The sequence below is a fragment of the Sprattus sprattus genome (assembly GCF_963457725.1).
Source record: "Sprattus sprattus genome assembly, chromosome: 2".
Classification (NCBI taxonomy): domain Eukaryota; kingdom Metazoa; phylum Chordata; class Actinopteri; order Clupeiformes; family Clupeidae; genus Sprattus; species Sprattus sprattus.
The window spans coordinates 11,873,694-11,900,150 of record NC_137921.1 but is presented as its reverse complement, the minus strand read 5'-3'; the positions used below and the strand labels follow the sequence as shown (position 1 = coordinate 11,900,150).

Sequence of the window (26,457 nt, the reverse complement as noted above, 5' to 3'; positions counted from 1 at the left end):
GCTATAAGCATTTAATCATGTTCTCACATTTTAGGAAGTTGAATTATTAGCAGTGCATCAGTATGTTTTCTTGTCTTACATAGAGAAAGAGAGATGTGTAATAATGCAAGGCTCACCACACCATATGTTACCAGCATAGCTGTGGCTTTTCTCGTGTGTTATTGAATAAGAAAATAAGAAAATCCCACCCACCAGGCAAATGCCATGGCAACGTCGGCGGGCACGGTGTCGGAGGATGCGGTGGAGGACGATGGCGAGGGCAACCTCTCCTGTACCTCTTCCGAGATGTCCAAGCTGAGCTCCAAGAGCGCCAAGGAGCGTCGCAACCGCAAGAAGAAGTGGCGGCAGAAGGAGCAGGGCGAGGAGAAGGGTGACTATGAGAAGTTTGTCAAGTCCGAGTCGGACGAAGGCATCAAGAAGAGCCGCTTCCGTTTCCCAGACAACCGGCTGGGCCGCAAGACCTCCATCATGAACCAGGTGACCGTGAGGGTTGTGGTCGAGGACGGGGTTGGAATGGGCAGATTTTACAGCGCTGTGACACTTGGAGCACCTGTTTGACTTTTTTTCTCCTTTTTTCTCTTATTTATCTCTCCATCTCTCACTGCTGCCGCCCCCTTCCTCTTCTCCTCTCCTCTTTCCTCTTTCTCTCATTCCTCTCTACTTATCTCTGCTCTACTCCTTTCTTCTACTCTATCCCTCTCTCCTCCTCAGTCTCTGCTCAGCATCCCCGGCTCCCCCTTCCTGTCGCGGCACAACAGCAAGAGCAGCATCTTCAGCTTCAAGGGTCGCGGCAAGGATGGTTGCGGCTCGGAGAACGAGTTCGCCGACGACGAGCACAGCACAGTGGAGGAGTGCGAGGAGCGCCGCAACTCGCTCTTCAGCCCGTACCGCCGCAGCAGCTACAGCGGCTACAACTACGGCAAGCGCAACAGCACGGTGGACTGCAACGGCGTGGTCTCCCTGATCGGCCCCGGGCCCGGCGGACGCCTTCTGCCTGAGGTGATAATAGATAAGGCAGCTACTGACGACAGTGTAAGGAAGGAATTTTAATCGCAGGATGAGTCTAGGCATGATGGCCCACCCGCCCCTCCTCCCTCCTGTGACCCCCCCCCCCCCCCCCTTCTTTTTTCTTTCATGTTGGTTGTTTTGGCTCGGGGTTCTTTCTAGACTTTTCTCTCCTCTTCTCTTCTCTCTCAATCTCTTTTTCTTTTTTGTGCTGTTGATTCTGAAGAATTTGTCTCTTCTTCGGCTTCTTCCTCCTCTTCCTCCTCTTCCTTCTTTCTTCTTTCTTCGTCCTCTTCCTGTTCTTCAGCTCTTATCTCCACCAGTGCTGTAGATCTCCTCTACCTCTCATAAATAACACATTGCCATCAGTAAAAAATACCATTTCAGAAAGTGACTAAGAAAAACAAAATTGTCAATTAAAGGATAAGAGCAATGCCCTTAATGATATATTATTAAGCTAAAAATAATTAGCTATTTAGAAGATATTTGTAGGTGAATATCTTCATTTCCCACGTGTCCAGTGCCACATTCAGTAAATCTGTTTCCAAAGACAAGGCTTTCCTCGACATTTACCTCCCAATTTAATACGTAGTCTTATTATACACTTCATTGTACACTCCTCACACTTTCGTTAAAAAAATATAGTGCACTAAATGAAAAACTCTGTCCGTAGCTCCCAAAACAGGACAAGTTCAGCTGGAGAGCACTGTGGCACAAAGACCAGTGATATACTGTATCCCTGATAGTTTTTTTTTAACCTGGACATATATGAGTTATTCTCTTCCTTTTCTTGTGGCCACAGTTTCATCTTAATCCTTGTGACATAAGAAGGATGCTACTAACATTTATCCTGATGTTATCAGCTTCATTTAATTGAATGTGTGCCACACAAAATGATGAGACATATGGAGGCATTATTAGCGGCCACTATTAGCATGTCTTGAAGTGAGGATCATGAGCTCAACAGAAATACCATTATGGGTATTATGGGTCATTTGTATGCATTTGATATGGATACGAGGCAGACTACACAACATTGGTGCAATTTCATACGGATACGAGGCAGACTACATGACATTGGTGTAATTTGCATGAAACAGACTCCATGGCTGTCACCATTCCTTCATCATTGTCCTTGTTTGACCCCTATCATTGTATCATTGTACATTCTGCTAATCTCATTGGCCAGGTCTCTGTCTGCCACTGGTGCTTGTTATCAGTGGGGAATACATTCACCACACTTCAATGAGATCCATTGCTCATAGCGGATTTTATTTCAACCTTGTACTTACTGTGACTCTGCAAAATCCAAATGGCTAATATATGGATTGGATTTTGCCCATCATTTTCTCTCACTCACTGTTCCCTTATCTTCTAATAGTCCTCTCTCCCCTTAGTCTTCACTATCCTGTCTGTATCCATCTCTCTCTCTCTCTCTCTCTCTCTCTCTCTCTCTCTCTCTCTCTCCCTGTCTGTCTTTCTGTTCCTCTCTATCATCCTACCACCCTCCCTGATGTGACTATGAAATATTGGCAGCCATGTTGTCAGGCTGTGCTGCCGTGCAGGGTGGTCTGTGTGCCTGCTCCTCTCTCCTCCCCTTCCAAGACCACGTCTGGGGGAAGAGAAAGGAGGAGGGACCACTCCTCTGACATCAGCAGCCTGTCACTAAATCTTGCCACTGTCAGCACGACAACACATCCAATCAGTCCCACCAATGTCACGCCATCTGCCTCTCTATGTCTTTGGTCTGAGACCAACGAGGGCCCCTCTGCTCTTTATCTGCTCTGCCTCTCTCTCTTTTGCTATTTCTCTCTCTATTTCTCTTTCCCTTCTCTCTGATTTTCTCTGATCCTTATTTCTCTTGCATTGTCCTAAAAAAATACAAATAAAAAAATGTTCGGAAAAAAAACCCAGCCAGTGGCGATATTCTACTCTCCTCATCCCTCTGTTAGTAAGCATGGTAGTATAACATCCTAAATCCTCTCTCTCTCTCTTAACCTGGAGCCTCTCTGTAACCGTTTTTAGTCCGTTTCACTCCAGCATGGAACCAAGTGAATGGGGTTTTCTTTGCTCTGCTCTCGTTCCTTTCCTCTCTTTCTAACTCTTGTGCATGGTGCTGATGCTGATCTGATGCACGCCGACTGTTGAACCGTCCCCCTGTGCCTCTGCTGTGCACAGGGGGCGGAGGTGTGGAGGCTTCAGGGCAGACGTTGCGCTGAGCTCAGGACAAAAAAATTATAAAAATATGCACACTTCTTTGAAACAAAACAAACACACTGGTGCTCAAGCAAAGGAAGGCTGCACAACACACAAACATGTCCCATAAACAACCTCTTCAAAATGCGTCATAAGCACTTACATATTGCCTTTTATCTATACATAAAGGCTGATGTCACAAAGCCACTGTTAGCTCTATGCAGGTGTTCATAAATCAAAATGGCTATAGAAATCAGTGGAGTCTGAGTTGTTAAATACTTCCCAAAGCATGTCATATGTTTGTTGTTAATGCTCATTTGAATTTGTGGCTCTACTAGCTTGCAAAGTCAAAGATCCTTATGACCATTCCATAGCAAATATGACATTCTATACAAAGCATTGACTTTGAAATATAGAAACCACATCATGTTTAGCATATACGACATTATAACTATGCTCATTTTGTATTATGAAGAGTGGATTTATTGGTTGTTTTACAAACACTGTTCTAAAACACTGTTTTATAATTTTGCGCTTGACGTTTCAATATCTAAATACTTGTCATTCAACATAATGTATACGTTTCTAGTTCCAGTATAAAAAAACGTATGTTCGGTCCTGAAATATTATGACCTACACTTTTATTACGATACATGTCTTCCATTACACAACCACACACTTAGGGTTAAATTAGTAATGTTTTCCACCATTAATCTAAACATCTTGTCCCAGAGCTCCTCTTTGTCTGAAGCCTGCATGTTGCTCCATGTGAAATTGCATTAACCTCGTATTAAGGATGGATTCCTCAAGCTAACAATGTGAATAATGAGACATCAGACTATGTAAACCAAGCTCCTTTCTCGGTTCTGCTGGTGACTTGTAATTCCTTCTTCCTACCACTTGTGGTGTTGTGATATTTGTGAGGTCTTTTTGTTTTGACCTTATTGTTCTCTTTCCGACAGCCAACTACTGAGGTGGAGATAAAGAAGAAACTCTCTGGCTCTCTCATGGTTTCTGTGGACCAACTCAACACCTCATTCGGGCGCAAAGAGCGAGCAATGAGTGTCATGAGTGCGGTGACCAACACGCTTGCAGAGGGTATGGCCCTAGACGCTGTGATAACCAATAACTTCACCCCCTGTAAATTCCGTGAAGAGATTTCAAAGTCCGAGAAGGAACAAACAAATTCACTGCAAAAATTGAAATCTTATTAAGATAAAATATCTTAAATCTAGGCAATATATGCTTGTTTTTTGTCTGACAAAATATATTTTCTTACCAGAGCATTTCACTTGTTTTTATTCTGGCCACACGAGTTTTAAGATATATATGGGTTCTTTTAAAAAAAAAATCTTGGTAAAATGTTGTGTTCTGTTGCCAGGTCATTTTGCTTATTTTAAGTCATATATTCCCCATTTTTTTTTACTTTTTTTCTTGTTTTTAAAAGCTGAATTATGCAGTGTAACATTAAGATATTGGAAATCTGTTTGGAATGTCAGTGAAGATCAGCCTGTCTGACAATCTCAGTTTTGTTTTTTCCCTCTCCCTTCTTGCCCCCCTACAGAACTGGAGGAGTCCCAGCGAAAGTGTCCTCCATGCTGGTACAAGTTCGCCAACACATTCCTGATCTGGGAATGCTTTCCTATGTGGCTGACCATCAAGAAGATAACGCTGCAGATTGTGATGGACCCATTTGTGGACCTGGCTATCACTATCTGCATCGTGCTCAACACCCTCTTCATGGCCATGGAACACTACCCCATGACCCCCCAATTTGAACATGTGCTGAGTGTGGGCAACCTAGTGAGTAGCTTTTCATTTGTTGGAGCCTGTTATGTTTTTATTTTATTAAGTTTTGTCTCAAAAAATGGCAGCTAATGAAGATATCAGGAAGTCTCTTGTCAGTTGATAAGCGAGCCCATTCCCATTCCACAGAAGGACCCACACAGCTTTCTTCTGCAGAGACTCTGCTGCCTAGCACACAGGCTTTTTACACAGTGTCTCGAGTGACAGTACAGTCTGTTTCTCTCTCTATCGCTCTCTTGCATTTCTCCCTCTCTCTGTCCATTGCTCACTCTCTTGCAGTCGTCTCTCCTGTTCCTTGTCTCTGTCTGCTCTCTTTTCTGCTCTCATCTGTATCTCTTTTTATCCTTGATAGGTTACATGACTCTCTCTCTCTTTCCCTGTCTCTCTCTCTCTCTCTCTCTCTCTCTCTCTTTCTCTCTCTCTCTCTCTGTGTCTGAGTGAGGTAGCTAGTCGGAGGGTTGCATTAATATTTCATCTTGCCTGATTGATGAGCGTCTCTAAAATGGTGCCTGAATCATAGCTATGGGGCTCAGCATGTCTGTAGTTCTGCCTCACTACAGTAAAGAATTCAGTCATTGGATTGAAAATAGTACCTTTTGGTACACGCATCTTTAACATGATGATTAATGATGATAATGATGATTATAAAGTTAATCTTTGCTTGTTGAAGTCACATCACAATTTCATCACCGCTTAGTCACTCCAGTGTGTATGCTGTGTCCATGAGTGTGTGTGTGTGTGTGTTTGTGTGTGAGCTCCTGTGTCTGTGTTGAAGCAATGCTTTTATTGATATCTGGTAGATGAGGAATTTGTTGAATCAATGCAGCAATCTGTACGGGACACAAATCAATGGACATGAATGTAATGCTGAAACCAAAATGCAAACGAACAGGGTAGCATATGTTAAATCCCCCCATAACAAATTACAATATCTAATGTTTTGACTGTGCCAAATGTCAACAGTGTTATGAGTGGTATCGGTTTTCAAGCATGGAGATTTTTCCAGCAGTGGCTGAGGTTTTGAAAGGAAATCAATACATAAAATGCCTTTCCAAGTGAGCAAAAGACGAGGAAAGAAATGTGTAAAATTACTCCTACAAAAAAGAATAAAATTGGAGAATAAAAGATTAAATTTACATACTTAGATAATCCACCTGCAGAGACTTTACAGATGTATATTCAGCCTTCAGTTTTTCTAATTTTCACTGAATATCACCGTTACCAAACCCAACCCCTAACCCGAATCTTAGTCATATATTGTAGTTTCAACAGATACTTTGTTTATAATCTGAGCATCTGTAGATAGTCTATAGGGGATCATCCAAATAAAGTAAAAAACTAATTTCCCTTCAAATCCCCCTTTTGAAGTCATAATATATTGTGTATGGCAAGTGGAAGTTTTAAAACAGAGACACGAACACACACACAAACACACACACACACCCACTATTCCTATGCACATAGTGCTGTGAGACGTCATTGGGCTTAGATGAGGCGGATGACTCATCCTGTCTGACATCACAGGCTCTGGAGGGCCATTCAGGAGCCGAGGCCACCGTTGGCACCTTGGCACCACACAGCCGCGGGCTGCATGACTAAACGCGTCCTTCATCCATTGATAGGACCAGACGCTATCCCGTTGTGCCTGCTGATCACCAGAGTGGCCCTGAAGGGCTCTGTGTGTCAGAGAGGCGTCTTAAAAACCGCCTGTTTTCAGCCACTGGAGGGTTTAGCAATTCAAATTGGATGTGCTTCATGAGGATAGCCAGTGTCAGAGCAGGGAGATGGTAAAACAGTAGCCCCCGACCTTCCTATGACCTCAGAACAGAAGGCTGCTGGAGAATGGAAAGAATTTCTGTTACAATATTAAGAAATATATAATATATACATAATAATGAGAATTTCTATTTTTTCACAAATGGTTATCAGGTTTTAATTGTTTCAAGGTCAGCTTTCTGCATTCTCTCTTTGAAGACTTTGCCATAGTATACTTTGAGAAAGTGTCCGTTTAACCCCCAACATCTCCTTCTCTGTCTCCTCGCCAGGTGTTTACAGGGATTTTCACTGCCGAAATGTTTGCCAAACTTGTTGCTATGGACCCATACTACTACTTTCAGGAAGGCTGGAACATTTTTGACGGCTTCATTGTGAGCTTGAGCTTAATGGAGCTGGGCCTGGCCAACGTCGAAGGGCTGTCAGTCTTGAGATCATTCCGTTTGGTAAACATAATTTACATAATTTATTTCTATTCATCCTTTATATTTCTACAAATAACTCCAATTATATCACCATTATTTTTAATGATTTAACTGATTTGTAAATGTTGTCGAATAGCTTTGTCCCATCTCTGTTGACCATGAATAATAGTAAATGAATATGACCCTGTGATTCTTATCACCCCCTCCTTTCTCTGAAACCCTCCCCCCCAGCTAAGAGTCTTCAAGCTGGCCAAGTCGTGGCCCACACTCAACATGCTGATCAAGATCATCGGCAACTCAGTGGGCGCCCTGGGGAACCTGACCCTGGTGCTGGCCATCATCGTCTTCATCTTCGCCGTGGTGGGCATGCAGCTATTCGGCAAAAGCTACAAGGACTGCGTGTGCAAGATCGCCCAGGACTGCGAGCTGCCGCGCTGGCACATGAATGACTTCTTCCACTCCTTCCTCATCGTGTTCCGCGTGCTGTGCGGCGAGTGGATTGAGACCATGTGGGACTGCATGGAGGTGGCCGGCCAGTCCATGTGCCTCATTGTCTTCATGATGGTCATGGTCATCGGCAATCTGGTGGTAAGGGAACAGCGTCCGGATCCATGGCAAACCTGGAACTCCTATGTTAACCCATTTCAAACCCCACATGCTGAGTCGAGACGGTTTAGTTAAGTTTAGTTTAGTTTAGTTTAGTTTGGTATAATAATAAACTTTATTTATATAGCACCTTTCATGCAAAACCTTTCATGCAGCTCAAAGTGCTTCACAGCAAATACATTACGTGCACAAAGAAATTACATGTAAAGTGATCCACATAAAAATAGTCATGAAATAAGCATAAAAACTAGGATATAGTGCAAAAAAAATAATAATGAGTAATAATACCGTAGACAGTTTAGTGTTCATACATACTACATCATAATTAGGTAGGAAACCTGATTGTTGGTGTTTGCCTTCTCTCCATAGTGGAGCATAGGCCATCGATAACGAGTTCCCACTGGATTTGGTTTTCACTTGTTCTCAATATTTCAGTAATATAGTAAAATGCACTGAGCGAGGTATGGCCCACCCAGTTAGGAAACCTGGTGGTGTCATGAAATCACCCAAATGCTTCCCTGTAGCATGACTATAATACAGTTTCTAGTTCAATATGTAAGAGACACAGTCAGCATGTTGATGCAGGGGGCTGTGAGCATTTCTGAGCCTTTGGGTGTGGACTCTTCTAGGTGCTGAACCTCTTCCTTGCCTTGTTGCTGAGCTCGTTCAGCGCGGACAACCTGGCGGCCACCGATGACGACGGCGAGATGAACAACCTGCAGCTGGCCGTCATCCGGATGAAGGTGGGCATCGCCTGGATGAAGATCAAAGTACGTCACGTAGTGGCCGTCATCCTCATGCGCAAATTGCCAGACGAGACGAAGCCACTGGACGACATGTATGACAAGAAGCTCAACTGCATCGCCAACCACACAGACATCGACCGCGACTACCAGAACGGCACCACCAGCGGCATCGGCAGCAGCGTGGGCAAGTACATGATCGACGAGGACCACATGTCTTTCATCAACAACCCCAACCTGACCGTGTGCGTGCCCATCGCTGTGGGCGAGTCCGACTTCGAGAACCTCAATACCGAGGACTTCAGCAGCGAGTCTGAGGCCGAGGGCAGCAAAGATGTAAGTGGAAGGGGGGAGGAGGTGGGGGTGGGGGGTTGTGTCTCTCTCTTGCCCCATGCTGGGAATGTTGATGCAGAGTGAAAGGGACTGTTGAGTCAGTTGAGCGTGAGTGGCTAGCAGCACAACAGCAGCCTCACTGGATGCTTTGCTTCTGTCCCGCAGTAGACGGGAAGGGCATAGAGTCGGTCGGCAAGGCTACGCATGAGTGCCGAACACTGCTCAGCCACACAGTTAGATGTGTAACAGCTTTTCTTCCGAAAAAAATCTGTTTTGATGAATCACGTAAGCTTTCATGAACACATTGTTAGTGTGTGTACTGACCTCTTTAGGATCCATGGCAGATTTTCCAGTCGTTTAGCCCCATACGAGTCCCGTGGAGCTTAGCCTTGGCAATGAATTGGCTGTTTGCACAATTATTCACGGACATAGCTGCTGCATTTCTGTGTGGCGTCAGTGAGAGGCAGAGGTAATGATGAGGGCCAGACTAAAAGCATGGGGGGACCCTGCGTGTTGCTGCTCAGCTCAGCACAGCCCAGCCCAGTAATTCATCACTTATGGATTTCCATAGACCCCCTGTCTGAGACCCGGCGCCCCAGACAGACCATCAGTCAAGCGTAATTACAGCAAGGTCAATGCCACCCTCTAATGATATTATATAGACACTTATTATACTTGCTTGGCAAGCAGAGAACGGCTAATGTTCATTGAGGAGGGCTACATGATGGTAAATTACATAATCTGACACCGTCTTACTTCTGGTTGTAAAACGACAATTCTCTGCACTGTTTAAAACATATGTCTGTTTAGCATCTAGAGGCTGTATGAGGAATCGTAGCACCAGTAATGCAATAGCACATGTCAGCCTTGTTACGTTAGATGTATTAGCGTCCTGTTTGATTGCCTCTAAATTAAACAACAGCAAAGAATTGACATGCCCTACTCTTTAATCTCTGTAAAATGAGCTCTTAAAGGAACTCTTGTTTCTTGCTGAAATCTTGCTCTAGTGTCCCTTTAACTCCTTCTTTCTGTCTGCTCAGAATGATGACACAAGCTCTTCGGAGGGCAGCACCGTAGACATCAAGCCAGACGTGGAGGAAGCGGCGGTGGTGGAGGTCGTGGAGGAGTATGTGGAGCCAGATAGATGCTGGACAGATGGTACAGAATCCTTGTCTCAGCTTTCTCCATCTTGAAGCCCAGTCTTTAGAGTTTGGATACTTGAGGAAAGGCTTCTTAGCCAACCTTATTTGAACCTCTTTCATTAGACACAAAGTGACACACTTGTTATCAGGACAGCTTGTTTTTGAAAAGTTGTTGGATGTTCAGCTTTGTGAAGAACCTGGTGACAGCCGAACGTTTTCTCCAAGTGTTCGAACACATTTTGTTCTATAGTAGTATACAGGGACACACTAGTTATCATGGGTAGTAGGACATTGATATTCTGTACTAACCCTAACCTGCGCAAACATAAATCATACATTATTGGAACTTCTGTTTAGCTTCCTGTATTTACCCTCACCCTATGGTTTGTAGCTACAAGCTGGCTAAAGCTAGCTAAAAGAGTGGTAGAAGGTCTAAAAAGGTACATGTGTTAATGTCATGGTAATATCTCAGTATGTTGATGTTATAATTGGATGAATGGATGATGGCTAGCTGGGGCTAAGACCTTTGTTGTCTCTGCTAGGTTGCATTGCGCGTTACCCATGCTGTGATGTGCCCATCACATTTGGCTGGGGCAAATACTGGTGGTTCCTGAGAAAGACCTGCTATCTCATTGTGGAGCACAACTGGTTTGAGACCCTCATCATCTTCATGATCTTGCTTAGCAGTGGAGCTCTGGTAAGTGTGCACACATAGCTGTGGATGACAGAGGGATAGTATAGTTTAAAAATATAAATCTATATATCCATGTCTTCTATAAAGGACACGTACAAAAGCCCTGTGGCGTTTGTAAAGACTGGTATCCTCAGTTGCACTGCTTTAAATCAAACCACACATATAGCCTCTCAGGTCTTGCAATCTCTCTCTCTCTTTTTCAGTCAGTTAACTCTCTGATGTATTGGGTGGCATGATGTGGCGTCCCAACCAAATGGTTTTCTCCATGCCGTCTGATTTAGTCATTATCAGACTGCCCACATTAAACTGGAGTATGTGTCAGCCTACTGCTGAATGGGTCATTTCTAGACACACAGACACATGCAGGCATGCTCAGCAGGAGAGGCTAAATGGGGTGGGGGTGGGGGGTGTTTAGAGGATACGGCATCTGATTGGCTGAGAGAGAGGTGCAGTCATCTTACTCATTATGGAAGGCTGAGAGCTGGAGCCTGCACAGCAGTTCTAGGTGATGTGATTAATGGGCTGTACCATTTATCAAATGGAATAGAGGGGGAGTTTATTTCTAGTGGAGGGAAGAGCTTTGAGAATATAGTGTCTTTAAAAATTGATGACACATTACATAAATACCACATATTAAACACTTAATTGTATCTTCCTATCGAGTTTCTGTCTGGTCTATTTATCTTTGGATTGTCTATTTATTATTTAGATGGTCTATTTATCTATTTAGAGGCAGACTTATTTAACATGATTTTTCCTCATTTGTTGCCCACCAATAGCTATCCTGTCCCTCTTTTACTTTTATATGTGTCATAATGACTAGCTCTTACCACAGAAGTTGAAGATGCATCCACTCACAGCGTGTAACATCTGGTTTGTGAACCACAGGCCTTTGAGGATGTGTACATCGAGCAGAGGAAGACCATCCGCGTCATCCTAGAATACGCTGACAAAGTGTTCACCTACATCTTCATCCTGGAGATGTTGCTCAAGTGGGTTGCCTATGGGTTTTACAAGTATTTCACCAACGCTTGGTGCTGGCTGGACTTCTTCATTGTAGATGTAAGTCAACCTGTTAATTTCCTTTAGATGTATGGACCTGTGATTTGGTCAGTAACAGTAGATGTTTGAAAAAAAAAACAAAAAAAAACTCCTGTACACCTTGTTGACGAATGGGGTTCCTTTGAAACATTCTTGCAAACATTCTCCTCCGCTGTGCATTGGGGTCCCGTCGGGATTCATTTTCGATAATGATCGGCAGACTATACATTATCCCTTACTTAACGCATCCCATCAGAGTAGTTATTGATGTATTTATTAAGTCTTATCCAGTTCATCCCGTTGATTTGCTACTCATTTAAACATGACATTTCTGGAAAAGAAAGATGTATACCTTATGCTCGGCTCTTAGTAAGATGTATTTCTTATGTCTGGCTCTGTGCTGACAGCTTACATTAAATGTTTCTGAATGCGTTTTAGAAATAGCAGACACATCAAATTAAGTCTCTTCGAAGATGTCAGTTTAAGTGGAAAGGCGTGTAACTCAAAGAAACAGCAGACATACTTCCACTGAAATTCAATACCCTCTTGACTGTACTTTGTGTAACAGAAGTCTGGGCGCGGTTCCACTCAGTAATGTTCTTGGTTCCTCAACAAGGTGTTACAGTTATGGGTTTGTAGTTAAGCTTCACAGTTTAAAATGTTGCAGTAGTGTCTTGGGGTTGCATGGGTGAGAGATTAAACAGTAAAATAAAATGCTAATCCATTGTCTGCTGCAGTATCTAATAATATAATAATTCTAAACGGGGGACGGGAGTTGAACCATTTGAAGAATGCTCCCCCGAGTCTAAATGTCCTCACCTGAAATAACCAACCCTTACCCTTGCACTACTGTGAGACAATCTCTGTGTTAATGTGTGTAAAACTGAGCTGCTTGAATGTCACACACACAATTCCTCTGTTAAACGGTCACCTTCAGATTCCCCACTGCCCCCTGATCTGTGACCAGCAAGGAATTGTGTGACCAGCAAAGAAATACTGTATGTTTTAAATACATGCCAACTTTGCTATTTAGTCATTGACCCTGGCCACAGATTCCAATGTGATGCCAGTGGTGCTGCAACTGTAAAATGGTGGCACATTCTAGAGTCTTCCTATCAATAGCATGGCTTATTGATACTCAATACAATACGTATTCAAGCAATGCTCAGCCCCAGAGGAACATGTGTTTACTGTGCTGGGTTTTCTGACCTGTCTTATTTGGTGTGTATGGTATGAAATATGTATTTACTGTATGTCAGATGTATGTATGATGCCTTGTCTATGTCAGACTGATTCTCATTCTCTACCCTCACTGTGAGCGAGCTTCCAAGTCACCTTGCTTAAGTAGAGGGATTAATACTGTGGCAGAGAGCCGCTTGCAGCCCCCATATCAAAATAACCTCTTTATAAATTAGTTTAAAGTTGTTTTTCCCCATTAAAAGTAAAGGAACATGATTAATGGATCACATCCAGCAGTACTCAAGGGGGGTGGGTTGCGGAAGTGAATGCTTGGAAGTCGGCTTCACCGTGAGGGACCCAGAGCAATGTTCTGTGAGTGTGACTCCCATGTGGGAAAATGTTTTTGATGGCAACAGCCTCGTTATTGGAAAGATTTGACTACTGCTGTTATGTGTACATGTGTGTGTGTGTGTGGTATGACCTTGTCCCTGAGCTAACTGACTTTCAGCTGAACCCAACACATGCTGCAGAGCTGAGAAGCATGTCCAGAAATGAGCCAGATCTCCATACATGCTAACATGCTGAACAGACCCACTGGCACTAACACAAACACACACTCTTGGAATCTTTTACTGTATACATTGTCATTTACAATTGACTGCTAAACCCAGTACTACTCATATTGTCCATGAGGAAGTCGATACTAATACTTATCTTTCCCCTGCCCTAGTAATCACTCACAATCTGTGAACATTTGCATACAGACAATTGACATGCAGCTTCTCCCTGACATGTTTTTTTAGGGGAACTGATGATGACAATATTTCCTCACATTCTTAGAACTGAATGTGAACCAGAAATAGCCCAAAATTCTGAGGACATAGGACGCCACATCGTTCAGTAGCCTTGCCCCTACCCTTCTGGCGGAGCCTTAGGACTTGGGATATGCAGTCCTGCACTGTTGTGCCTCCAGCAGGTGCTGGACTAACACTGGGCAGGGAGCAAACTACACATTTCCCAAGCTGTAATTTGCACTGTGTATGTGTTTTGAACCGTGTGCAACCTCCTCTCCCCGCGCCCCGACCCCGACCCCCGACCCCTGCTCTTCCTTTAAAAGTGTGACACCTGCTCTAACCTCCGGAGTGTGTGAGGTGTGTGAGCGGAGGTGTTGTGATGTTGAAGGACATTGGCGGCGGACGGTGAGTTGTGGTCCAGACATCGCCTCTCTCTCACTCTTCCTGTTCTCTCCACTGTCCTGTGGTCGTCTCTCTCTCTCTTTCGCCCTCTCTCTCTCTCTCTCTCTCTCTCTCTCCTTCTCTCTCTTGGGAGCGCTGGCTCCTGTGTGTCCCGTTTGTGACCTGTGGCTTCCGCTGTCCAGTGTTGTCACGCCTCTTACAGTGTCCAATCAGGAGGGGCTTAAGAAAAGGGGGCCGCCATCATTGACCAGCATGCATCACTAATGTCGGTGTCTCTATGAGCGTGTGTGGATCAATGTTTGTGTTGGTCCAGTGATGTGTGTATATGTATGTTTGTTCGTGCCACATTCTTCACATGGTTTATATTTCAGATTTTCTCATTGTCATTTTTCGGCTCTTTTGATTCTGCTCTTTTGAGTGCTGTGTGCTTGTTGAGAGAGTGCTGGCAGGTGTGACTTACACTGTAAAGACCTATTCTGAGACTTTGGCTAGTATGTACAGAGCCCCTTTAGATCGCCGCAATTTTATTGTCATTGGCCAAGATGAAACATTTGGCACGTGTAGATAAATTGTCCCATAGGAGGAAGGCCCACAGATGTGGGATAGTGTGACGTGTGTATTATACATACATTATATAGAAAGAAACAGAAAGATATTTGTTGAAGACCCTAAGTACTACATAGCAAACATAGTTATTACATAAGTTATACGCATAAGTTAGTCTGTTCTGTATGCTCATCTGAGGCCATCGCAAATAGCCAAAAGAGATTGCTCTAATATTAGAGAGGGCTCATCATTTTCTACTGTAAATGTGAGAAATTAGCCAAGTCAGGTTGAGCCTAGAGTAGACAGCAGCACAGTGTGTATGGGTGTTAACACAGTGTGTATGGGTGTTAACACAGTGTGTATGGGTGTTAACACAGTGTGTACGGGTGTTAACACAGTGTGTATGGGTGTTAACACAGTGTGTATGGGTGTTAAGTAAACACAGTGTGTATGGCTTTTGCGTCACAGTCGCTTTTTTATTTACGCACATTTTGCTGTTTGTGTTCCTTCTCTTTGGTTTTGGGTGGCGGGTGGGAGTTGAATTTCTGTTTTTTGCTTTTCTGTTTTTGTTGTCCTCATTCAGATCACCGCCACCCATTGTCATTGACCTTGCCTTGCAGAGCTGTGAGCGAGAGCTGTGAGCGAGTGAAGGGGGCCGTGCTGCGGCGTCCAAGGCGGGGGCTGGCTCGCACTGGGCCAGGCCCTCAGACTCAGGCTGAAGGTGACCATATCCCCACAGAAGTGTGACCGTAGAGTGAGGTGAAAGCTTTATTCACACTCCCCCTCCCCAGGGGGAAGTGGCCAAGGATTTGAGCTTTTTGGCACAAACCCAACTGGGCTCCGATTCCACTTTTGGATTGAGAGATCAAGTCTCAGTGGATGCATTTATAGTTCGTTTGAACACTCTCTGCTCACCCCTCCACATATTGTTTTTTTTCTTTCTTTTTTGTAAAATCTGTTCACAATATGACTAACAGGGAGTCTGTTTACAATAAGGATATTCATAAAATAAAATAAAATTATTGACATACATTTTAAAATTGGCAAAAATTAAAGCTTTTTTTTATTTGTATTTTTTACTTTGCATTTGTGATAGAATTCTAAGGTAGAGCTACAACTTGCATCCAAGAGGCCAAAGACTCAAATGCCATCGTATGGACAGTGATCCCATCCCCATAAAACTTTCGCCTTCCGTAGACTCCCCCCTCTGTGAGTTGGTCTGCTTTGGGTGTTGTGAACTACTTTGGCAGTGTATTTTACTGAGTCTGTCAGTGGCTGGTTGAAGGTGTGTTCAGGTCTGTTTGATATCCCTGTGTGCAGTAAGGAACTATAGCCCTGCTCTCAGTCCCACTGGCCAGTCATTTCCTGCTTTATGTTGTGTCACCTTGGAAACGACAAACTACAAATCTTATAGGTGGTGTCCACAGCGCATATTCTTTCAGAGCCATTTTTTAGTAGCCGCCATCCACTTGCTGTCAATGCAGAAAATGTGGCTGATAGTTTTCCATTCTGCTGTGCCACACTGTTTTACTCATTTTTTTAACTCCAAACGTATCCTTGTATCTATTTCCCTGATCTATTTCACTCCCTTAATACATTCTGGGTGTGACCGTATATTGTGGGTGTGCCCCTTGGCTCTCTGCCAGTGCTGTGGGACTGAGCTGGGCTCGAGGTCCTCTGATGTCATTCTGTCCTTTCAGTGCCGTCCAGTACAAGTGCCTAGCCGATCACCTCCCCTCCCCACAATCTGTACTGTAATGTCGCTGTGTTATTGTGACACTTCCCTTTAATTCAGATTTTTTTTGTTTTTAAAACAATGGTTGTAATTGGTTACATGACATACATGTACATGTTCACCTGTATTCTTTTCCATAGGTGCCATTAGTTTGTCTGTCTAAAAATTAAATGGGATTTTATGCTTCAGCCGAGAGCGACATGGAGAGACAATGTTAGAAGGGCCAGGGTAAGGTTCTTGTAGTCTGTTGGGGTTTAATCGACTTCTGATGAGAAACCGTTTGTGTATCCTTAACCCCCCTTCCCAGCCCCCCCTACCCCCCGCCCTTTCTACCCCCTTCCTGGGTTTCACCTCCAAAACTTGCCACTTGAGGCGCTTTCATCAGTCAACCTTCCCCATCTTGTTTGAGTCTAATGCTGCTCTCCTCTGTCTTCACCTGCGTTCTCTCACAGTGTCTCAACTACCAGTCTCTTCACAGGCACACAGAGGAATCGCCAGGAAATCCCCCCTTTCCCCTCAACCTCTCAAATAACAGAGAAGTTTAACCTTGGGCTGGGGGGGGTGTTCCGCTACGTCTCCAACCCATATGATCCCGTAACACCATACTAAACATGCTTCTTTCTCTCCTGGGATATAGCTATATACATATATAAATGCTATCTTATATATGTATATACTGGGAAAAAAACACAGAAAAAAAAGTGATGTGTGTATGTACGAGTGTGTGTGTGTGAGAGTATGTGTGTGTAATCAAACAGTTCCGCCAATTCTAGGGCCCTCTCTTTCCACAAGAGAGTGTCCTTTCCCCGTCTAACAGTCTGGAACCTCTTTTGCTTCTCTGTTTCTGTGTAGGTGTCTATAGTCAGCCTTATAGCTAATGCCCTGGGGTACTCCGATCTAGGGCCCATTAAATCACTCAGGACACTAAGGGCCCTGAGGCCCCTCAGAGCCTTGTCACGTTTTGAAGGGATGAGGGTAAGATCCTAAGCTAAAGCAGCTGGTCCTTCTGCATGCCCATTGAACAGTTTAAGCATGCTAGAACTGATCAAGACAACAGCAAAAGAAAAACAAAGCCACTTAAAAATATATATCCATATATATTTCTATCTATTCATCCTTGGGGGATTTTTTTAAAAACAGCTAAAACCCGAGACGAGATGTCACTCATTTATAAGTATATCTATTTGATGTACCAAATGTAAATCTCTGTGTATTTCACAAGTCAAATCAATGCTAAGTCATGATGCAGCTGGAATAAAAAAGCATTTCCCAGATTCCTGCAGAAAATATGAAGGTGACTGGTGAGCCTAGTCACCAGTGGATAACACCACATGCATAATACGGCTAAAAAGAAATCTGTACATCTGAAAAGCTGCCTCATAACATAAAAAGTGAATTGGACATGAGTAATTGGGTAAAGAACTTGAAGAGAAAAGCCAACTAATGGAGGACAAATGGAGCACTGAATGTCAAAAATCCCACTCAGCACCATGTGATTCCCCTCCCATTCCCATGGAGCATCTGGCCTGCGATTGGCTGCTCATCTGGCCTGCGATTGGCTGCTCATCTGGCCTGACTCGCAACCTCTGCTTTTAATCGAGAGCCCCCTTCCCTCCATCTAAGCCTCCCCTACCCCCCTCATCCTCACCCACCCCCCCACCTCTCCCAACACATCCCCTCACAGAGAACAACCAGCGGCAAAGACACACTATCACATCTCTGTTCTACACCCCACCCCACCCCCGACCTCTGGCCAGACGGACACCAAACACACATAACTCAAGATGACTGTAAAACCGTTTATTTTATTTATTTTTTGTTTGTTCTATTTTTTTGTGTGACAATATTGGAGAATCTGTGCATTCTACAAAAAATTGGAAAGGATAAGAGTTTTGTGTAGAGGCTTATTTGAGCCATGCGGGCGACTGTCCTGCGTTGTCAGCCTTTACCGGAGATGACTCCCCTTCCGCTTGCCGAAGCTGACATCTTTTAAGCTGAGAAATGTTGACAAGTCTATGAGGTAGCTGTCTTTACTTATAGCTCAGTAGCCCTTTCCCACTCTCTTTTCATTACTTGACTTTCTTAGATGGACGATTCAGTCGTCTTGGCTGGATATTTGAAATATTCGTCTTGAGCTCTTTGACTTTCTTAGTGAACTGACCCAGTCACATCCCTCACCTTGCCCCCCCCCCCCTTACCAGCACCCTACTCTGGTGGTTGTTAGCGGTTGCGCCTGGTTGTTGTCACCTCCAGTCCCCCCCCCCCCCCCTTCTTTTTCTTCTTCTCGTGGACTAGTTGCCTCGTCCTTTAGTTTGAGCTTCTCTCCTTCACCTCCCGACCCCCCCTGTCTTTCCACCTCTCCCCAGCCCGACCCCACATCTGCAGCTCAGTGCAGTATCCCCAACCCCCAACCCCCCCCCTCAACCCTCATTTCCCTCCTTCCTCCTCCTCGCCCTCCTCCTCTCCCTCCATCTCACCACTCTCCTCTTCAGCCCATTTGGCTCTGCACTGGCCTGTCCAGCGTTGCCGGGCCGACGCGCTGGAGCCTCACTGCACTCTCTCTTGCTTGTCCAGGATCTGCACAAGGAACTCAATAAAGATTAAATGAGCAACTGAACCCACCCCTCTCGCACATCGCTGTGGATGTCGGGGGAAGATATTTGCTAAGCTTCTGCTGGAGAGATGCGTCTAAAATATTTTGGTCACTCCTCCCAGCTGATTGGCGGAAACGGCTGGCTCAAATCTCCTCAAGTCAACACACAGGGTTCTGTCCGAGTCAAAAATAGACCCTCAATCGACAGCAAAAGGCTTTTTTTTCACAATTGATTGGTGCAAGAACGTACTGACGTCTAAAAGAAAAGGCAGAAGCTTAGGAAATGTGCAAATATTGCCTGCTCGCCCAAAGGCATTATTGTATTCACGTCATGGCACGACACTGGCTGTAGGCCGGACCCCTGGGGTGCCTCACACTCCAGGAGGAGATGAGGCCAAGAGGCAATGTTGTGCATTATTGAGCTAAGAGATTGATCAGTGCCTCAGGGGAAAGAGGGGGTGGGATGGGTCTCAGCCATTGTGTGAATACTAACCTGCTAACTCACAAGGGTGATGTCCACCTCTAGAATATCATCCAGTTCCCAAAAATGACAGACCAGACAGCACTCTAGGGGCTCGTGCCATCAGATGTGATTACTGTGCAGGAAGTATAGTATTCTTCTGTTTGTTCCTTAGGATCAGCCATACATCTATTATGCACTGGATTTTATACATTTAGCCTGACTATCTAGACTGAAATACCAGCAAGTCAGGCCAGTGGTCTTTTCTAATAGGAAGGCACCGGTGAATCCAGCGTCGTGGGTTTTTGGTATCAGGAATACCTTAGTGAGGAGAAAGCGAAAGGCCCTAATGAATGCTGATAAAGACGTTGTATTAAAAACAAGCGTGCAATCATGCTTGTGCGGTTCAGGACCCTGCACATAATCCGTTTGGAGACTACATTAATGGCACACATAGAATTTAAGTCATGAAACTGATCTTCACTAGTGCATGCCATAGTCACAGTTACCTAGATATGTTCAGATTTTTTCCCCCTGTAGGATGTAGTCATTTTTGGGTGTGGCTGTGTGACTATATAAATACTAATATAGATATAGAACAGGATCTCCCTTTGAGGACTGAAACTAACAGGGGTCTGATTTGTTTGATGGGTATGGCCATGAAAATAGAGGAAGCACGGAAGAATTGACATTTGCCAATGCCTATGTTCATCAAACTGTCTGCCATTCTGTTTTACTTGAAAAGAAGTTGAGTTAAATATGAATAAATAAATCGACAAGGAGACACAAGACCAGAGGGATGGCTTTGCTAGTTTTATTGATTTCTGTGCATTTTGAGAATTGTTTTATTAAGTGGTAGTAAACTATCATAGCACATAGAAAATGAAAAAAGAAATTGGCTTGATGCAAGTTTTAGTGAATTGATTGACTGAATCCAGGTGATTATCACCAGTGTGGACCAACTCACTTAGTAAAAAGATTCCTCTAGGTTTTAGTTTCATTCTGTGTCTTGTGTTCCTAATACGCTGACTTATGGTTCAGGACCCTCTGATCTCTCTGCGTTTGTTGTCTCTACATCGATTTGTTTACTTATTTTAACGGTTTTTGAGATTGCACAACAATGCCATGTAACACGCATGTACTCTAAAAATTGCCAATGCACACGATGCCCTTTTGACAGCCATTTTCCCTTTCTTTGAGTATACATCTTAAGCATTTGTCTGTTCACTCTCTAAAATGTAGATATATGTCCATGTGCAAAAAGTAGGAAAGACAGCTTCTCTTGGCAAGTGCACTTTGATTGGATTTGAGAAATTAGCTCATTTTCTCCCTCTGGGAGTACACTTTATTCTAATGGCTATCATAGTACAGTTTCACAATTGGCGGAATGCAGAATGTACGGCTATCACATCTCTCATGTGTCACTGTAGATAGAATAATTACTTTTGGGTTGCATTTCAGTACTCAGTACAACAGTGCAAACCAGTTTCACTCATCATTATATATCTATAGTATAATATATTAAGACTTGATGGCACAATCATGCCTTGCCCATTTGAAGGGTTTCACTTTTGTAAATATGATATCCTTCAGTTCCTTATAGTGTATTGATCCAAGCTATCTAAGTGTACTGGGCCCCTTCAAAAACAAATATCGACAATGAAAACAGCTCTCAGATACTCAGGGATATATATGAACAGGCCCAAGTGGCCAGTCTGTGTGACCTAGAGTCAGTCAGTAGCTCTGACGAAGTAGCAAGCCCAAGCACCTAGCCAGTGTCCATGCCAAGAGAACGCTGTCCCAGAGCGGTTCGCTCTGTGTATGTCTGTCTTAAGGAGGGAATATGGCTCTCTGTACGAGTCTGTGAAAGGCATGCATGTCCAGCTGTCTGCCTGAGAGCTGCTGGTGAGCCTGTCTGACACCCCTTAGTGAGTGGACAACTTGGCGCCGAGCTCGTTGCTAAGCACTGAAAAGATGGGATCTTAACACCAGGATAAGGAAGGAAGGAGGGGTGGGATGGGGGGGGGGGGGGGGGGGGTGTCCAGGAGTGATAACATAAAGGGCAAAAGGGTTGGGATCCATTACTAATGTTCCCTTAAGCTCTCCATTGCAATGTGGAGGGAAATGTGTGGGCTCTTTAGTTGAGACAATGGGAATGGTTTTGGAAAGGGGGGGGCGGGGGAATTGTTAGGAATGTGAATGATGATTTTGACTGTGTGCTGTATACCTGTTTGACCAGCTTGATTTTCATTCCCGCAATGAGAACAACTGCAAAAAACCACAAACAGCTAGATATGTACTCTCTGCCATCGACAATTAATATGCACAAACTGTGTCATAGTTCGTACCCTATGCTTCTTTTAATGTTCTCGTAGTCATAGAGCACTTACGTTTATACACCAGTTTATACACATTCTTGGCTACATCTGCTTTAATTATTCACACCATTCCTTATAGCAAAAATGTAGTTGGCTACATTCTTGACATTAAGAACAGACATTGCCTAGGTATTTTCTTTCACTTCATACCTTCACTGAGACTAACATGCCAGGTGATGGTGAGTCAGAGTCATACAGGTATACAGCAGCATTGAGAGAGTGTGTGTGTGTGTGTGTGAATGGATATAGTGGGATCCTTCCAGGCAGGACCTCACTCGCCTCTGCCCTGTCTCTCTTCTGGTCTAGGTGGTAGTCAACGCCTTGGTGGGCGCCATTCCCTCCATCATGAATGTGTTGCTGGTGTGCCTCATCTTTTGGCTGATTTTCAGTATCATGGGGGTCAACATGTTTGCGGGCAAGTACTACTACTGTTGGAACGCGACGTCCGAGACGCTCTTTTTGCCGGACCAGGTCAACAATAAAACAGAGTGCCTTGCCCTAATGAACGCCAACTACACTGAGGTCCGCTGGAAGAATGTGAAGATCAACTTTGACAACGTGGGCGCTGGCTACCTGGCCTTACTCCAAGTGGTAAGGGTGGTCCTCCGACCTCCAGACTTTCATGTTTTCATCTTTCTGTTATTATACATCCCTCTTTTAGGCTCCAGTACTTCATAAGGTTGGCCATATGAATCATCACATTACTACACCATAACACTCTTCTAAATATGTATTTTTTTAGTCATTTGTAATTATGTATTATAATTTAAAAAATCTGCTGGCTCTCAGGCTACATTCAAGGGCTGGATGGACATCATGTATGCAGCTGTGGACTCAAGAAGGGTGAGATTGTGTGAAGGAATGGTGGATTATAAGCTTAAAGCCTGTTAGCAGTCAATTTTTTTTTACATTTTCACTGAGATATAGAAATAACCATATTAGGTATCATAGTGCCAGTATTAAACAGCGATGTGACAGAGATGCCTCTGAAGGCTCTTGTTATCTCCTGTGTCCTTACTGGGTAATGATGTGATGTTGCTTTGATGTGGTTCTTCACTGTTCCACGAAGAGTATCTTTTGATCTGTATGCGTCAAACTCCCCGTCTAGGTGGAAGACCAGCCTATTTATGAGGACAACATCTACATGTACATCTATTTCGTCATCTTCATCATCTTTGGCTCCTTCTTCACTCTCAACCTCTTCATTGGTGTCATCATTGACAACTTCAATCAACAGAAGAAAAAGATAAGGCTAACCCGCTTCTTGTCTTTGAATCTAAGCTTAGAGATACTCTTCTCCTACAAGCATTAGCCACCACGATCAATCTTCACACAATAGAAGTAGCAATGTATAGTATGATATTGTTGATGGTATGGTTTGTATTTATGGGTTTGCAAATATGAATGTTAAAAAGACATCATACATGTAACTGTAACCTATAGAGACAATAATGACATAACATTATGTATATAATTACATAGGGCCTTCAGCTACTTATTTTCTGATGACCGAGAGAGGAAAGTTGTAAGAGGGTGTGTTGTGATTGTGCGGCGTTTTCGAAAGTTTTCTAAGGTTGTAACCAAGTTATTGTTTGTCTCTATACTTTGGGGGTCAGGACATCTTCATGACAGAAGAGCAGAAAAAATACTACAATGCCATGAAAAAGTTGGGCTCCAAGAAACCACAAAAGCCAATTCCCAGACCACAGGTACCACTGACATCTCAAAGCAAGATACACACATGCACTGATAATCTTGATGATGCAATGTTCTTACAACCTTTCTCGTTGACCTCCCCCCTGCAGAACAAGATCCAAGGGATGGTGTTCGATTTCGTGACACAGCAGGTGTTTGACATTTCCATCATGATCCTCATCTGCCTCAACATGGTCACCATGATGGTGGAGACGGACGACCAGTCGAGGGAGACAGAGGAGATCCTTTACTGGGTCAACTTCATCTTCATCGTGGTCTTCACCACGGAGTTCGTCCTCAAGCTCTCCGCCCTGCGGCATTACTATTTCACCAATGGCTGGAACGTCTTTGACTGTGTTGTGGTCATTCTATCCATCGTAGGTAAGTGACTGAGGAAACAAATTCCTGGTGAGATACATCTGGTCTCTGTTGAGTCTGCTCTCAACTTTAGTTGCCAGTTATTGGTTCTGTGTAATTCATCTGCATAAGTCATGTCGTATTTAAGACATTTAAGTCAGTATAATTCGGGTGCAAGGCCCTGAAGTGGATACGTACTCCAATTATGCGTCACCTTTGAGGGGAGGCCTGTGTCACAGAGCTTACCAGTGTATATTTAAATGAATGTTGCTATTAATAATTTCAGCAATCAGAAATTGAGAGTATGTTTTTAAATATTCTAATTCAGATATCTAAAGCTTTATAAATTAAACAAGCTACAGTTTGGTCAGTAAAGAATTATTTTTTGGCTTTAGACTACAACAGACTTACTATAGCCTGTGATTAGTTTTTTGCCAGATCTGTCTGTGAGGACTTTGTCAGGTCTGATTAGATTTGTGTAAAAGAGTACATTTTAAATAATAAAGAACCAATGAATGACTTAAATGCCCTGCATAAGCCATGTAAGATCAGATAATCAAAGTTGCTTGGACTGTACTCATATTTGTAGTCATAAATGGTAAGGAAGAATGGAAATTGCAGTCTAAAATGGCTTACACTTTTCTGTGTTTTTCTAATTTTTTCAGGCATGTTCTTGGCTGACCTGATCGAGAAGTACTTTGTGTCTCCAACGCTGTTCAGGGTAATCCGTCTGGCTCGAATTGGTCGCATTCTGCGTCTGATTAAAGGGGCCAAGGGCATTCGGACTTTACTGTTTGCCCTAATGATGTCACTGCCAGCCCTGTTCAACATTGGCCTGTTGCTCTTCTTAGTCATGTTCATTTTCTCCATCTTTGGCATGTCCAACTTTGCCTACGTCAAGCGAGAGATGGGAATAGACGACATGTACAACTTCGAGACCTTCGGCAACTCCATGATCTGCCTATTCATGATCACCACTTCGGCCGGTTGGGACGGCCTCCTCGCGCCCATTCTGAACTACCCACCTGACTGCGACCCTCTCCTTGAGAACCCGGGCACCACGGTGAAGGGTAACTGCGGCAACCCCTCGGTGGGAATCTTCTTCTTCGTCATGTACATCATCGTGTCTTTCCTCATCGTGGTGAACATGTACATCGCCATCATCCTGGAGAACTTCAGTGTGGCCACGGAGGAGAGCGCCGACCCGCTGTGCGAGGACGACTTTGAGTCCTTCTACGAGACCTGGGAAAAGTTTGACCCCACTGCCTCACAGTTTGTGACCTTTCAGAAACTGGGCGACTTTGCCGACACACTCGAGCACCCACTGCGTGTGCCCAAGCCTAACACGATCGAACTGATCGCCATGGACCTGCCGATGGTGAGCGGCGACCGCATCCACTGCCTGGACATCCTGTTTGCCTTCACCAAACGCGTGCTGGGTGACAGCGGCGACCTGGACATGATGCGACAGCAGATGGAGGAGCGCTTCATCGCTGCCAACCCCTCCAAGATCTCCTTTGAGCCCATCACCACGACCCTGCGCCGCAAGCAGGAGCACGTGTCCGCGTCCATCATCCAGCGCGCCTACCGCGCCAGCCTCTTGCGCCGCGGCTTCGTCTGCAGGCGTATCATCGGGATGAGCAAGCTGGAGAATGGTGGGACCAATCAAGAGAAGAAAGAGGGCACGCCCTCCACTGCCTCCCTGCCCTCATACGACAGTGTGACCAAACCCGAGAAGGAGAAGCTGGAACAGAGCGAAATTGTCGGCAAGAAGGAAAAGGGCAAAAACCAAAAAGATGTCAGGGAATCAAAGTGTTAAGAACTGTGCTAGAACTGGCGCTGAGCTCTACGGCGAGTGGCACATGATGAGATGAGACTCTGTATTCGAAATCCAACAAATGTACAAACATCAACAACAATAACAAAAAAAGTGAGAGAAAAAACTATTTGCAAAGAAAAACGAAAAATCTAAAAAAATAAATGGTTTGTTTACAGACTTGTTGCAGATGTTTCGATGCAGAAGAAGCAGCTTGGTTTTAATACCACTCTGAACACGACCAAACACGATGAGCTTTCTGTGTATCATCTGTGATAAAGGACCAAGATTTTTAAATAACTTTTCACTCAATCTAAACTCAACACGGCCAACTCAACTCAAAAGTGGTGTGAAGGCCTGTTGCAGACCTTAGAGGTGAAGACCAACTGCCAACTGGACACAGAACTGTGCGAAATTTTAAAAAGATGTTTTCTTTTCCATGGCCATGTGTGGATTCCAGCATTGCTCAACTGTGGGGTGCCACATAAAGACTCAACAACAATTCTGGGTTGCAGGAAACCACCTGCTCCGTCGCTGGGGTTCCTGTGACATGTTGTCTTTTAACTGTAGATGAAAAATGATTAATCAAAAATGGGGAGAGCAGAAAAAAACCAAGAACATTATGTGTTTTTTTTTTAATTTGTTTGTGCTGAATATACTTGCATCTTAACATTATTTGAGCAGCAGCAAAAAAAAAAAAAAAACCGACACATTTAGCCCATGTCACTAGTCTTTTCA

General features: G+C 44.1%; 1 protein-coding gene across 7 annotated transcripts in view; it reads left to right on the top strand.

Annotated features, from left to right (window-relative positions):
• The window catches only part of scn8aa (sodium channel, voltage gated, type VIII, alpha subunit a), a gene marked incomplete at both ends in the record, with an annotated part of 45,914 nt that extends 20,192 nt beyond the window's left edge, over positions 1–25,722 (top strand). For 2 of the 7 annotated variants that reach the window (XM_080833649.1, XM_080833650.1), the window contains 17 exons: positions 196–477; positions 712–999; positions 4,164–4,299; positions 4,766–5,004; positions 7,053–7,226; positions 7,437–7,793; positions 8,441–8,890; positions 9,928–10,045; positions 10,572–10,726; positions 11,612–11,785; positions 17,273–17,395; positions 22,158–22,442; positions 22,641–22,694; positions 22,960–23,097; positions 23,456–23,560; positions 23,657–23,927; positions 24,569–25,722. In XM_080833649.1, the coding sequence (XP_080689775.1) occupies positions 196–477; positions 712–999; positions 4,164–4,299; positions 4,766–5,004; positions 7,053–7,226; positions 7,437–7,793; positions 8,441–8,890; positions 9,928–10,045; positions 10,572–10,726; positions 11,612–11,785; positions 17,273–17,395; positions 22,158–22,442; positions 22,641–22,694; positions 22,960–23,097; positions 23,456–23,560; positions 23,657–23,927; positions 24,569–25,722 (4,503 nt within the window). Of the gene's footprint in view, positions 1–195; positions 478–711; positions 1,033–4,163; positions 4,300–4,765; positions 5,005–7,052; positions 7,227–7,436; positions 7,794–8,440; positions 8,912–9,927; positions 10,046–10,571; positions 10,727–11,611; positions 11,786–17,272; positions 17,396–22,157; positions 22,443–22,640; positions 22,695–22,959; positions 23,098–23,455; positions 23,561–23,656; positions 23,928–24,568 lie in introns of all 7 variants that reach the window. The other 5 variants (XM_080833648.1, XM_080833647.1, XM_080833651.1 and 2 more) reach the window with 4 other exon arrangements.
• Positions 25,723–26,457: the final 735 nt, after the last annotated feature.